Source organism: Rhinoraja longicauda, chromosome 4 (assembly GCF_053455715.1).
Source record: "Rhinoraja longicauda isolate Sanriku21f chromosome 4, sRhiLon1.1, whole genome shotgun sequence".
In the NCBI taxonomy this organism is placed as follows: domain Eukaryota; kingdom Metazoa; phylum Chordata; class Chondrichthyes; order Rajiformes; family Arhynchobatidae; genus Rhinoraja; species Rhinoraja longicauda.
This window is the reverse complement of record NC_135956.1, coordinates 75,289,691-75,305,716: the sequence shown is the minus strand read 5'-3', so window position 1 is coordinate 75,305,716 and position 16,026 is coordinate 75,289,691. Positions and strand designations below refer to the sequence as shown.

The window sequence follows — 16,026 nt, the reverse complement described above, 5'->3', positions numbered from 1 at the left end:
GACAGACAGACAGACAGACAGACAGACAGACAGACAGACAGACAGACAGACAGACAGATAGATAGATAGATAGATAGATAGATAGATAGATAGATAGATAGATAGATAGATAGATAGATAGAAGAGCCAACTTCTGCTTAACCTGCTCCATATTTTGCTCTTTTGATTTAAGCTGGAGTTTTATTTGAATCAGTGTGTGCTCTCTGACATAACCGTTCTATGGTTTAGATAGAATAAGGGAAATACAGGCAAGAGTAGCTATTCTTGCTAAACTAATCAATGAGATCACAGCAGATCTTTTATAAAAGATCCACTTTGCTGCATCAAGCCAACCATTCCCTGATTCTATTATATAGATACATAGACAATAGGTGCAGGAGGAGGCCATTCGGCCCTTCGAGCCAGCACCGCCATTCAATGTGATCATGGCTGATCATCCACAACCAGTACCCCGTTCCTGCCTTCTCCCCATATCCCTTGATTCCGCTAGCCCTGAGCCCTATCTATCTCTCGTTTGAATGCATCCAGTGAATCGGCCTCCACTGCCCTCTGAGGCAGAGAATTCCACAAATTCACAACTCTGTGTGTGAAAAAAATGTTCTTCGTCTCAGTTCTAAATGGCCTATCCTTTATTCTTAAACTGTGGCCCTTGGTTCTGGACTCCCCCAACATCGGGAACATGTTTCCTGCATCTAGCGTGTCCAATCCCTTAAAAAGCACTTGTATATGTTAAGGTCAAAAGAAGTCAACAGGTATGACCTATCTTTTAAAGCTGGAAGACTGTTTTCCATGAGTTATTTATATAGTTTAGCTTAGTTTAGAAATACAGTGTGGAAACAGCCATTTGGTCCACCAAGTCTGTGCCAACCAGATACACTAGTCCTATCCGACACAGTAGAAGGCAATTTACGAGAACCAATCAACCTACAAACCTGGACATCTTTGGAGTGTGGGAAGAAACCAGAGCACCCAGAGAAAACCCACGTGGTCACAGGGAGAACGTTCAAACTCCACATTGATAGCCCCCGTAGTCAGGATCGATCCTGGGTCTCTGGTGCTGTAAGGCAGCAACTCCACCGCTGCTCCACCCTTGCTATTCGTACTTCTTTTCTCCCCCTACAGCAGGGATCAATTTCTTACATTGAAATCTAATCATCAGACCCTGGTAGAAGGCTTTCTTCACTGAATGGGGTAATGAGATTAGGTAATCGTGAACGTTATCAGATATCTTCCCAATGAAACATCGGGTCTCTGTGGAAGTCATCGCAGACTTGTTAAGAATGATCTTTCCTATTACCAAGGGCCTTTTTGATGAATTGTACAATTGGCTGATAAAGTGAACATACTTCCCCATAGAGTGTTTTGCTTTAATCTTATTTTGTGATTCTGCAGTAATATTGGAGTTAATGCTATTCTAATGGAGTCGGTACAGCTCACAATACAACCATAGCTTACACAGAGAGATGCTGGGATTAGACTATCTTTCACCATCCATTACGGGCTGTGTACACTGTGATTTGAGCATTCAGGTAGTGGGCCCAGTCCTGATACACTCCACTGGTCATCGGGCTCCAATCAGAACAGCAACCCTTCACTCCCACCCTCTGATTCTGTAACAAGCGGCCTTTAATGTAGATTCGATAGACACAAAATGCTGGAGTAACTCAGCAGGTCAGGCAGCATCTCTGGAGACAAGGAATATGTGACGTTTCGGGTCGAAACCCTTCTTCTGACTCATGAGTTTAGTTTAGAGACTCAGGGTGATCCACTGGGTGATTCAGGGTGATTCCCAGTGAGCACCCATACTCTGGTTCTATGCCACACACCAGGGACAATTTGCAGAAGTCAATTAACCTACAAACCTAAATGTCTTTGGACTGTGGGAGGAAACCGGAGCACCTGGAGAAAACCCACACGGTCACAGGGAGAACATCCAAACTCCGTACAGACAGCTCCCGTAGTCAGTATCAAACACTGGTCTCTGGGGCGGTAAGGCAGAAACTCTACCGCTGCGCCACCGTGGCACCGCAGTAACCAAAATACATTTATAGCTGGTAAAAAGAACTTTGTATTTGAAAACAACTGGTTGTTTCATGGATTAATGGCTCAGTCGTCGGAGCAAAACCCTCACTCGGTTCTAACAGACGATCGGCAATGATGGACACCGTTCCTCCATCACCTATTGTCTGTCATAACAAAGGTTATCTGTGTCTCATCATTCCCAGTGGGGCTAGGCAGCATCAAGGATAGCTGCAGAGAAAGTGCAGTTAGAAAAAGTGCAAGGGCCGCAATAAGGTAGATTAGAAGATCGGCCCTACACCCATAGTTCATGAGTGGTCTGTTCAGTAATCTGATAACAGCGGGTAACATGTTCAGCTATCTGAATGGCAAATTCTATTATTCTGCCCTGTAGTAGTTTCAACGAATGTCTAATTATTTCTAAATACAGACACAAAGTTCTGGAGTAACTCAGCGGGTGTCAGGCAGCATCTGTGGAGGGAACGAATAGGTGAAGCTTCGGGCCGGGACAAATCCAAGTGATAGGTGGATTCAGGTGATGGGGGGGTATTGGTTGGAAGTGGGTGGAGTACGTGACAATGACTACACGTGAAAAGGAGACAAAAGGGTGTCAGATAAAGAAAGACGAGGAGAGAAATCTAAAGCCAGAGGGAGGGAGATAGATGGAAGGTGATGGGCTAGGGGAGGGTGGAAAGTAGGGCAGGATAGTTTAGTTTAGTTTAGTTGAGAGATACAGTGAGAAACAGACCCTTCGGCCCATTAAGTCAATAGACAATAGAAAATAGGTGCAGGAGAAGGCCATTCGGCCCTTCGAGCCAGCACCGCCATTCAATGTGATCATGGCTGATCATTCTCAATCAGTAGCCCGTTCCTGCCTTCTCCCCATACCCCCTGACTCTGCTATCCTTAAGAGCTCTATCTAGCTCTCTCTTGAATGTATTCAGAGAATTGGCCTCCACTGCCCTCTGAGGCAGAGAATTCCACAGATTCATAACTCTCTGACTAAAAACGTTTTTCCTCATCTCTGTTCTAAATGGCCTACCCCTTATTCTTAAACTGTGGCCCCTGGTTCTGGACTCCCCCAACATTGGGAACATGTTTCCTGCCTCTAACGTGTCCAACCCCTTAATAATTTTATACGTTTCGATAAGATCCCCTCTCATCCTTCTAAATTCCAGTGTATACAAACCTAGTCGCTCCAGTCTTTCAACATATGACAGTCCCGCCATTCCGGGAATTAACCTTGTAAACCTACGCTGCACGCCCTCAATAGCAAGAATATCCTTCCTCAAATTTGGAGACCAAAACTGCACACAGTACTCCAGGTGCGGTCTCACTAGGGCCCTGTACAACTGCAGAAGGACCTCTTTGCTCCTATACTCAACTCCTCTTGTTATGAAGGCCAACATTCTATTGGCTTTCTTCACTGCCTGCTGTACCTGCATGCTTCCTTTCAGTGACTGATGCACTAAGGCACCCAGATCACGTTGTACGTCCCCTTTTCCTAACTTGACACCATTCAGATAATAATCTGCCTTCCTATTCTTACCACCAAAGTGGATAACCTCACACTTATCTACATTAAACTGCATCTGCCATGCATCCGCCCACTCACACAACCTGTCCAAGTCACCCTGCAACCTCATAGCATCTTCCTCACAGTTCACACTGCCACCTAGCTTTGTATCATCGGCAAATTTGCTAATGGTACTTTTAATCCCTTCATCCAAGTCATTGATGTATATTGTAAATAGCTGCGGTCCCAACACCGAGCCTTGCGGTACCCCACTAGTCACTGCCTGCCATTCTGAAAGGGACCCATTTATCCCCACTCTTTGCTTTCTGTCTGTCAACCAACTTTCTATCCATGTCAGTACCCTACCTCCAATACCATGTGCTCTAATTTTGCCCACCAATCTCCTATGTGGGACCTTGTCGAAGGCTTTCTGAAAGTCGAGGTACACCACATCCACCGGCTCTCCCCTGTCAATTTTCCTAGTTACATCCTCAAAAAATTCCAGTAGATTAGTCAAGCACGGTTTCCCCTTCGTAAATCCATGCTGACTCGGAACGATCCTGTTACTGCGATCCAAATGCTCCGCAATTTCGTCTTTTATAATTGACTCCAGCATCTTCCCCACCACTGATGTCAGACTAACTGGTCTATAATTTCCCGTTTTCTCTCTCCCTCCTTTCTTGAAAAGTGGGATAACATTAGCTACCCTCCAATCCACAGGAACTGACCCGGAATCTATAGAACATTGGAAAATAATCACTAATGCGTCCACAATTTCTAGAGCCACCTCCTTAAGCACCCTGGGATGGAGACCATCAGGCCCTGGGGATTTATCAGCCTTGAGTCCCATCAGTCTACCCAAAACGTTTTCCTGCCTAATGTGGATTTCCTCCAGTTCCTCTGTCACCCTAGGATCTCTGGCCACTAGAACATCTGGGAGATTGTTTGAATCTGTCTTCAGTAAGGAGGATACAAACAATCTCCCAGATGTTCTAGTGGCCAGATGGTAGGCTCCAGCACAAGCTGTTCTAAGAATCCATCTCGGAGGCACTCCACAAACTCTCTTTCCTGGGGTCCATTACCAACCTGATTTTCCCAGTCTACCTGCATGTTGAAATCTCCCATGACCACCATAGCATTACATTTGCGACATGACAATTTTAGCTCCTGATTTAGCTCCAATTTTAGTCCACGCCGACCAGCAGTTCCTGTACACTAGTTCGATCCTACACACTGGAAGCCAATTATCACAATTTACAGAAGCCAAAAGACACAAACCTGTGCATCTTTAGAATGTGGGAGGAAACCGGAGCACTCGGAGAAAACCCAATGGGAGAACATACAGTGACAGACAGCACCTGTAGTCAGGGTCGAAACCGGGTCTCTGGCACCGTAAGGCAGGAACTCTATCGCTGCATCACTGTGCCATCCAGTAGGAGACATGGGTGTGTATCAAGGTGAGGGGTGCACAGGTAAGGGAGAGGTGATCGAAGGGGTATCACAGAAAAATGGGGTATTTCTAAATACATTTTTCTGCTCATTAAACAATCCAAGCAATGTATTTCATAGGTCTTTCTTTACCAGCTTTTCATATTTAAAAAGCCAGTCACCTCAATGCACCATGCCGTTAGACGAAGAACATTTCCCCCTCTCCCATCAGGCAAGAGGTACAGGAGTGTGAAATGCACACCTCTAGATTCAGGTTCAGATTCAGATTCGCAGCTGTTATCAGGCAACTGAACCATCCTACCAGCAACTAGAGAACGGTCCTGAGCTACTAGCTACCTCTTTGAAGACCCTCGGACTATCTTTAATCAGACTTTACAGGACTTTATCTTGCACTAAACGTTATTCCCTTTATCGCGTATCTGTGCACTGCGGATGGCACAAATGTAAATGTGTTGGCTTTCTGCTGACTGGTTAGCATGCAATACAAAGCTTTTCACTGTACCCCAGAACATGTGACAATAAATGAAACTAAACCATAAATCTTCAAACACACCATCTATTGTACACTACAAGATGAAAAGCACGTTGTAACCAAATCATTCTCCTGAATGATTTAGTAAGTGTATTCAGGAAGAGAACTACCTTTTATTTAATGCAGCAACATTCTGTGGTATGGCCTTCAAAATATCTTACACAACAGTTTAAAGTCAAGGTCTTCCACCAGCTGGCTATTCCTATGTCCCACATTTATGATTGGGGCATATTCTGTATATCTAATTAACAATGCACAAAGAAAGTATAGAAAATAAACCCTCTCCCTCCCTTTCAAGTACACATGGAGACATTTTAGTTTGTTTTCATGCAACAGTTAAAAGTTTCCATTTCCAAATTTTTTTTAAAACATCGTTTGTGCCTTTTTCTATACTCGACTTTGTCCTTCGTTTTTGTTGATCTAAGTTAATTAAATCCAATAAAGTATTATACCTCAGGCTGAAATATGGACGATGTACTTACCACATGAATCGTGCTGAAATATCTACGGGCCAATGTGAAACAGATGTGAGAGCTGAACCTGGTCTTGCATGTGCCAACTCTGTGCCTTTGCCAGAACGGGAAGAATCAGAGAAATTTATGGGATAGGGAGAAGACAAGCCATCCAGAAAATAGTTATTCCCAGTAATTCCACCTTATGGCACAACAAGTGCTCATTTTGGTACTTCTTAAAATGTGTTGTATGCTTTAGCCTCCAGCATCCTTTGACAGTGCTGATGCTCTTTGGGTGAAAATAAACCTTCCATTCTACTCTAATCTTATGCAAGATCTGGAATCAGTACCTGTGGAGCCATAAGTAGAAACTTAAACAGACATGTCACAGAAAGATATGGTCTTAATAAGGGCAAATGGGATTAGTACAGATGGGCTATTTATGATCTTAAAGAGATGTATAAAATCATGAGAAGAATTGATCCGGTAGATGCACAGAGTCTCTTGCCCAGAGGAGGGGAATCGAGAACCAGAGGACACAGGTTTAAGATGAAGGCTGGAAAGATTTAATAGGAATCTGAGGGGTAACTTTTTTGCACAAAGGGTCGTGGGTGTATGGAACGAGCTGCTAGAGGAGGTATTTGAAACAGGGACTATAGCAACGTTTAAGAAACAATTAGACAGGTACGTGGATAGGACAGGTTTGGAGGGATATGGGCCAAACACATGCATGTGGTACTAGTGCAGATGGGACATGTTGGTCGCTGTGGGCAAGTTGGGCCAAAGGGCCTGTTTCCACGTTGTATAACTCTATGACTATGGCTGAAAGGTCGGCATGGATGTGGTGGGTTGAAGAGCCCATTATTGTGCTGTAAGACTTTATGAGTAAGCATCTATCCCTTCAAGCTTGTCCTGCCATTCCATATGATCACGACTGATATTTGTTACAGAGATACAGCTGGAAACAGGCCCCTTGGCCCACTGAGTCCACGCCGACCAGCGATCACCCTGTACACTAGGGACAATTTACAATTTACAGAATTTACCTACAAACCTGCACTTCTTTGAAATGTGCGAGGAAACCGGAGCACCCGCAGAAAACCCACGTGGTCATGGGGAGAACTTCCGAATTCCACAAAGACCGCACCTGTAGTAAGGTTTGAACCCATGTCTGGCGCTGTAAGGTAGCAGCTCTCGTGCTGTGTTACTGCACCACCCGAACCATGATCAGAGAAAAGGGACACAGGACAACACCCCCTGCACCAGCCTCATAAAAGCAACTGTAATAGCAGTAGAATTCATGTCAGAAAAGCACACACAGTGAGAAGGCAGGGTAATGCCTCCAGCACCTTCAAGGTCGGCTGTAGGACATGCCCCCGGGGCCTGCTCGGGCGAGAAGAGGAGAGGGACACCGGTTTGCGGGAACTGCTCCGGTACATCGAGCACACAGACGAATCGGACTTTGGACTTTGAAGAATGGCACCAAAACATGGCGGTGCCTGCATGTGTAGTAGATGCAAAATGAATTTCACTGTGCAGTTGACAAATAAAGCACCATTGATCCATTGGAAGCTCATCCAAAAAATGGACTTGGGTAGGTTTACTGGAGCCAAAAACACCTGCATTATTTAATTAGCAGCTAGATGCCATGCCAGGGGAACTATAGGGATTTTTTACACACATAAACTAGAGCTTCTCTTTGTTTTCTCAGTTGTATTCCCTTGTGTGCAATATCTTTTGTCTTATCTTATGTTTTTCTTTCATACTTGGCTTCTTCCTCTTTGTTCATCCAAGTTTATACAATTTCCCAGCCACTGTGTGAGTTCCTGCAATATCTGACTCTCCCATAACGGGGACAGATTGCACTGTGGTAAAAAATACTCCCAGTCAAAAACAAAGTTGTGCGCATATTACCTGAGAGTTTGCGCAATTAGTTTACAACTGAAGACTGAACAAGGGTTCCGATCTGAAACGTCACCTCCAGAGATGCTGCCTGACCAGCTGAGTTAATCCAGCATTTTGTGACTATCTTTAGCTTACCTGTGATATGGGCCAAACACGGGTAAATGGAGCTAGCTTAGATGGGGCATCTTGCACAGCACGGACGAGTTGGGCCGAAGGGATTGATTTTGTGCTGTATGACTATAACTCTAAGTCTCCAATTCAAAACAAGAACCCCTGCAGATAATAATTCATATATCAGTTTGAAGCAATAAAATTGTGTTTCATGTTATTTTAATTTCCGGGGCTCCTTTTTAAGGGAAAAGACTAGTTTAGTTTAGTTTAGTTTATTTTAGTTTAGTGTAGTTTATTATTGTCACGTGCACCAAGGTACAGTGAAAAGCTTTTTTGTTGCGCGGTATCCAGTCAGCGAAAAACTATACACGATTACAATCAAGCAGTCCACTGTGTACAGATGCAGGATACATAGAATAATGTTTAGTGCGAGATAAAGTCCAGCAAGGTCCGATTAAAGATAGTCCAAGGGTCTCCAATAAAGTAGATGGTAGTCAGGACCGCACTCTACTTGGTTCAGTTGCCTGATTTGTATATTGCAACCGAGAACAGAAATGTTTTGAATTATTTTTATATTTTAATCTTAATCACTAGAAATTTAAGCATAGAGTTAAAAAAAAATCCTTTACTCAGAACCAAGACTGACGTCCAAAGAGTTCAAAGTACAAAGACGTGATAGTGGAAGATCACACAACACAGAAACAGGCCCTTCAGCCCATCAAGTCCATGCCGATATTACACTACTCCTCGTCCACCTTACAATCAACTCAACAGAAGGAGCATTTCGCCCTGGCCAATTAATCTACAAATGTGGAACGTGGGAGGAATCAGAGGTAATCCATGTGGTCACAGTGAGAACATGCAAACTCCACATAGACAGCAACCGAGATCAGGAATGAACCGAGGTTACTGGGGCTGGAAGACAGCAGCTCCATGACATGGGGAACACAATTTTTAGAGAGAGAAACGCAAAGAGATATCCCTCTTGATGTTCTGTGTTACAACAGTGAATATACTTCACAAAGTGGTCCATTGTCTAGAAAGCTCTTTGAGGCCTTCTAAGAGTGTTAAAAAAGTTTGATGTAAATGCAAGACTCTCTCTTTGGTCAGGAGATCATATGTATCATCAGTAAAGGTCAGTTAATGACTCATTTAGTGAAGGTTAAAAAATGGGTTATGTAGACACAGCTAAACTTTACTTTGGAACAGTGATTGGAATCTGTTACATTTATCCATTCTTACACACAATAATCACTTTGTGCATTTATCTCCAGGATAAAAGTAGGTGAAAAATTATCATTACTCTTAACCAACAGCACATCAGCATATTGATTTTCACAATAATAATTCAAAACAAAAAGAATGCTGCATTCAGGCAGTACCTGTGGAAAAAAGAGACAATTAATCTAAGACACAAAGTGCTGGAGTAACTCAGTGGGTCAGGCAGCATCCCTGAAGAACATGGATAGGTGATGTTTCGGGTCGGGACCCATCTTCAGACCGATTCAATGTTCTCCAGGGATGCTGTCTATCCTCATTCTCTGGAGATGCTGCCTGACCTAGTGTACAAAATCATGAGAGGAATAGATTGGGTAAACACACAGTCTCTTACCCAGAGTAGGGGAATCGAGAACCAGAGGACATAGGATTATAGTAAAGTGGGGGAAAGGTTTAATAGGAACATGAGGGGTAATTTTTTTACACAAACGGTGGTGAATACATGGAACAAGCTGTCGGAGGAGGTAGTTGAGGCAGGTACTATCGTAAAGTTTAAGAAACATTTAGATAGGTTCATGTAGAGGATATGGTTAGAGGGATATGGGCCAAACATAGGCAGGTGGGACTAGTGTAGATGGGGCCTGTCGGCCGGTGTGGGCAAGTTGGGCTTGTTTCCATGCTGTATGACTCTATGACATGCTGAGTTACTCCAGCACTTTGTGTCTTTTCTTTGTGAACCAGCATCTCCAGTTCCTTGTTTCTAAACAGTTCAGCTATTCAGGTTCAGGAACCTCCATTGTAGCTGTTCTGAAACAGTGACGTTCTCTTTCCACTGATGCTGACTGCCCCAATGCGTATTTCTAGCATTTTCTGTTTCCATTTCGGATTCCCAGTATCTGCAGCTATTATTGTTTGATTTTCATTCACTGACTTTCACTTTAAGCGAATTGAATTTTCCGACCCTAGGGCCTGCTGACAGAAACCAAAAGTGACGTGGCAGACTGCTTTCAGAGTCAGTCAGCACCACCATGACAGTGCAATCACCACAACAGCTTGAAACGTAGGCCTGCTAACCATCTGCTTTTAATGGACCGAATAAACATATGGGCCACAAAAGTAACATTGCACCTCAAAGGCTTTGGAAACAAGGTTCTTCCAAAGGCTCGGGAAAACTGGATGTAAAGAAAAAGGAGAAGCGTTTTGTTTTTTACCAGTTCTTCATTCTGGAACTCTGGGTTGTACTGGGCCATGTCTTCCGTTGCTGTTTGTCGAACTAAACCTTTACAGAGGAGCCATGTTGCTAAGCCAGCAACAAACATTCCAATATCTGGAGCAAAGAGTCTAATAACGTTCCCGGCATCTGCCCCGCTGACACTGTGAAGAAAGAGAATGTCCATTTTAAGTCAATGCGAATCATTTTACTTAGCATAGAACATATTATATAACATAGCATTCAGGTTACACACACTTGCATTTTACAGTTTAGTTAGAGATTAGTTTAGTTTATTGTCACGGTGAAAAGCTTTTTGTTGTGTGCGAGCCAGTCAGCGGAAAGACAATACATGATTACAATCGACCATCCACAGTGTATAGATACACAATAAAGGGAATAACATGAAAAACGTGTAGTACGAGATAAAGCCAGCAAAGTCCGATCCAAAGGTAGTCGGAGGATTTCCAATAAGAAAGATGGTAGTTCAGGACTGCTCTTTGGTTGTGGTAGCATGGGAAGAAACTGAATCTGGAAGTGTGTGTTTTCATACTTCCATACCATTTGCCCGATGGGAGTGGGGAGAAGATGAAGTTCGACTTGTCCTTGACTATGCTGGTGGCCTTGCCGAGGCAGCGTGAGGTGTAGATGGAGTCAATGGAAGGGAGGTTGGTTTGCGTGATGAACTGGGCTGCCTCCACATCTCTCTGCAATTTCTTGCGGCCTTGGATGGAGCTGTTTCCAAACCATGCTGCGATGCATCCTGATAAGATGCTTTCGACGGCGCATCTGTAGACGTTGGTGAGAGTTGTTGGGGACATGCCGAACTTCCTCAGCCTTCTCAAGGAAGTAGCGGTGTTGGAAGTAGAGACATACAGTGTTAAAACTCAAATTGATATTCCTAGCAGAAACAGATTTGGCAGTGATTCTAATCTGGCATTGGACAGAAAACTGAAACAATAGTTCACGATCCAAGTAAAACGAGCGTAAACCTTGATCACCAGCTTTCATCTCGCGCTCAAGGGCTTTATGAATCAGCTACAATCTTTTTTTCTTTGAGGCGTGTCCATCCCTTATTTCTCCCAAAACCCGCTCCATGCGTTATTCTCTTTTTTTTTTTTTTTTTTTTTTTTTTTTTTTTTTGAATAAATTTTTTATTGGAGATAGGTACATAACCTGTTTACATCTTTACAGTCATACATTTTTAAATTGATAATATTGTCAATTATTATTATATTGTCTCCAATACCTTTTGCCCCTTTTTTTTAAAAACTAGATAGAACTAAAGAACTAGATGAACATGCGTTATTCTCAACCAACGCTGTGAGGCTGCTCGAACAAGTGGGGAAGCTGCACTGGTAGAATACAACCAAGCAGTAATGACAAAGATTCATCCCGATATTGCGTGTAATTTTCACCTGTTTTTCCACAGTGTGTCACCGGAAAAGGTCAAATATTAGTACAAAACCATGAGGGGAATTCTACGGAAGTCCAAACGTTCTGTTCGAAAAAGCCATTGAGATTCCAAAATGCTTCCCTCACCGCAATCCTCATTAAAAAGATGTATGTAGATAATTGCAAAGGTGCGTGTGCTAAATCTTTCCAATAGGTTTTTTTCGGGGGAACAAGGAACTGCACAAATGCTGGAATTGTGCATTGAACACAAAGTTCTGGAGTAACTCAACGAGTCTGGCAGCATCTCCGGAGGACATATATAGGTGGCTTTTTGGTTTGGGACTATTCTTCAGATTGTTTTTTGACAAATAGCTTTTTAACAAACGCAACAAAATAAGATATACTATCTGGTCATTGACACTTAGCTTAACTCCACACAGACAACACCCGAGTTGAGGATTGAACTCTGGTCTCTGGTGCTGTGAGGCAGTGGCTCGACAAGCTGTGCCACTATACCAGCTTTGTGTCGGTTGAACGGATGGACTATGTTCACAGGGAAATAATAGAAATAGTTTTCAGGTGAAGGGGAAAGGAGTCCGAGCAGTAGCTTTTTCACACAAAGGGTGGTGTGTGTATGGAACAACCCCTACCAGAGGAGGTAGTTGAGCCAGGCACTATCGCAACATTTAAGAAACATCTGGACAGGTACATAGATAGGATAGGTTTAGAGTGATATGGGCCAAAAGCAGGCAGTTGGGACTAATGTAGATGGGACGTGTTGGTCGGTGTGAGCAAGATGGGCTTGCTTTCATGCTAAAGAGGAAGAAGCCTAGACTTTATTGCCTTCCATCACAGTTTGGAATGTGGGGAATCCGCTTTGGTGGATGTTTATGTTAACTTGTATGTAGTTGTGCGGCTTGTTGATTTTAGTATGGCTGTGTGGTAATTCGAGTTTCACTGTACCTTAATTGGTGCAGGTGACAATAAGCAAGACTTTTGTACCTTTGATGACTCTACAACTAAAAGATAAGCCTGCATGATCCTGAGGGACACTGGTGGATGTGGATAGAATGTTTTCTTTTATTGGAGAATCTCGAACGGGGGGTCAGTATGTAAAATACGTTAGATACAAAAAGCTGGAGTAACTCAGCGGGTCAGGCAGCATCTCTGGGAAGGAATAGGTGACGTTTTGGGTCGAGACCCTCCTTCAGACTGAGAGTCAGGGGAGGGGGTGTCTAGAGATATGGAAGGGTAAGGAATGAAATGACAGATCAAAGCAGACGATGTCTACTTCGATGTCCAGACGATTGGAGATCAGTTTTGGTCTCCAAATTTGAGGAAGGATATTCTTGCTATTGAGGGCGTGCAGCGTAGGTTTACTAGGTTGATTCCTGGAATGGCGGGACTGTCATATGTTGAAAGACTGGGGCGACTAGGCTTGTATACACTGGAATTTAGAAGGATGAGAGGGGATCTTATCGAAACATATAAGATTATTAAGGGGTTGGACACGTTAGAGGCAGGACACATGTTCCCAATGTTGGGGGAGTCCAGAACCAAGGGCCACTGTTTAAGAATAAGGGGAAGGCCATTTAGAATGGAGATGAGGAAAAACTTTTTCAGTCAGAGAGTTGTAAATCTGTGGAATTCTCTGCCTCAGAAGGCAGTGGAGGCCAATTCTCTGAATGCATTAAAGAGAGAGCTAGATAGAGCTCTTAAGGATAGTGGAGTCAGGGGGTATGGGGAGAAGGCAGGAACAGGGTACTGATTGAGAATGATCAGCCATGATCACATTGAATGGGCTCGAAGGGCCGAATGGCCTACTCCTGCACCTCTTGTCTATTGTCTATGATAAGGAAATGTAGAATGGTTCATTGTTAGCTATGGGGAAGGTGACAAGGGGGCATACAAACAGTAATCAGGAGAACAGTGAAACTAGTCAGAGAACTAGGGTGAGGGAGGAACGGAGTGAGAGGGAAAGCAAGGGTTACTTGAAGTTAGAGAAATCAAAAATCGTACCACTGGTTTGTAAGCTGCCCAAGCGAAATATGAGATGCTGTTCCTCCAATTTGCGTTAGACCTCACTCTGCTGGTGGAGGAGGCCCATGACAGAAAGGTCAGTGTGGGAATGGGAGGGGGAGTTAAAGTGTTTAGCAACCGGGTGATCAGGTAGCCCAAGGCAGACTGAGCGGCGGCGTTCAGCGAAATGATTGCCGAGCCTGTGCTTGGTCTTGAGGGTATATAGGAGTCCACATCTGGAAGAGCAGATACAGTAGATGAGGTTGGAGGAGGTGCACGTGAAACTCTTCCCAACCTGAAAGGACTGTCGGGGTGCCGGGACGAATAGTGCAAGAAATTGCAGAGTTGTGGATGTAGCCCAGCCCATCACACAGAGCAGACCTCCCACCATTGACTCCATCAACACTTCATGCAGCTTTGGCAAAGCAGCCAATGTAATCAAGGACCATTTACACCCCAGCCGTTCCTCTTAATCCCGCTCCCATCGGGCAGAAGATACAGAGGTTTATAAGTGCAGATCAGCAGATCCAGAAACAGTTTCTTCCCTTCGGTTATCAGCCTTCTAAATGATCCTTCCTTAAACTTGGGTACTGTCCCGATTCTCCTACCGAACTCACTGGACATTGGACTTTGACTCAGGAACTGTTACGCTACCATGCTTAGAAACTATACTCTGCACTGGGCTTCTATCGCTGGAGTTTAGAAGGTTGAGGGGGGACCTCATTGAAACTTACTCCAAAGACGTACAGGTATGTAGGTTAATTGGCTGGGTAAATGTAAAAAAAATAAAAATTGTCCCTAGTGGGTGTAGGATAGTGTTAATGTACGGGGATCGCTGGGCGGCACGGACTTGGTGGGCCGAAAAGGCCTGTTTCCGGCTGTATATATATGATATGATATGATGATAATGAAAGCCATAGATCGAGTGGATGTGGAAAGGATGTTTCCACTGGTGGGAGAGTCTAGGGCCAGAGGTCATAGCCTCTGAATTAAAGGGCACTCTTTTAGAAAGGAGGTGAGGAGGAACTTCATCAGTCAGAGAGTAGTTAATCTGTGGAACACATTGCCACAGAGGGCTGCGGAGGCCAAGTCAGTGGATATTTTTAAGGCAGAGATAGACAATTTTTTGATTAGAGCGGGTGCCAAGGAGGCAAGAAAATGGGATTAGGAGACAGAGATAATAGACAATAGACAATAGACAATAGGTGCAGGAGGAGGCCATTCGGCCCTTCGAGCCAGCACCGCCATTCAATGTGATCATGGCTGATCATTCTCAATCAGTACCCCGTTCCTGCCTTCTCCCCATACCCCCTGACTCCGCTATCCTTAAGAGCTCTATCCAGCTCTCTCAGCCATGATTGAATGGCGGAGTAGACTCGATGGGCCGAATGGCCTAATTCTACTCCTACAACGTGAACTTGTGAACTCTGTACCCTCCTCTTTACTCTACCTTTTGTGCTTGAGTTTGGCTTGATTGTATTTGTGTGTAGTATTGTCTGATTTGATTGGGTAGCATGCAAGCAAAAGCTTTTCATTGTACCTCTGTACACATGACAATAATAAACCTAAATCTATTTGTCTCTGGCTTTTGTCCAACCATCTCTGGCCTTTGTCCAACCTACCAAAACCCCCCCTCACTTGTATCCACCTATCACTTGTCAGGCTTTATCCCGCCCCCACTCCATTTCTGGATGTCCCCCTCCCCCCACCACAATCAGTCAGAAGAGGGTCCCGACCCGAAACGTCACCTATCCATGTACTCCAGAGATGCTGCATGACCCGCTGAGTGATGCCACCACTATGAGTCTTAATTTGTACCTAGCGAATAATAGGTGGATACACATGAAGCTTCTTTTTACCCCAGTCTGAAGACGGGTCCTGACCCAAAACGTCACTTATCCACGTTCTCCAGCGATGCTGCCTGACTCACTGAGTTACTCCAGCACTTTGCATGATCAAATTCAATGTTAGATTTCCCACTTTACCACAGCATCTACAGTCCCTTGTGTCTCCATTGAATTTGATGACCTCAAAGAGCACTGTGATGATGACCAGCCAACCTCTGCACTTTAGTGATTGCTAACGACGACAGGTAAATTGGAAATGCAACGATTGGATGAGCTCCGAAGATAGACACAAAAAGCTGGAGTAACTCAGTGGGTCAGGCAGCATTTCTGGAGAAAAGGGGATAGATGTCGTT

The 16,026-nt window shown here is 44.1% G+C and overlaps 1 protein-coding gene across 1 annotated transcript in view; it reads right to left on the bottom strand.

Annotated features, from left to right (window-relative positions):
* LOC144593200 (piezo-type mechanosensitive ion channel component 2-like) overlaps positions 1-16,026 on the bottom strand; it is a 482,240-nt gene that overhangs the window by 151,139 nt on the left and 315,075 nt on the right. Inside the window, exon 5 of the mRNA XM_078398688.1 lies at positions 10,414-10,576. Within this exon, the coding sequence (XP_078254814.1) occupies positions 10,414-10,576 (163 nt within the window). The remainder of the gene's footprint in view (positions 1-10,413; positions 10,577-16,026) is intronic.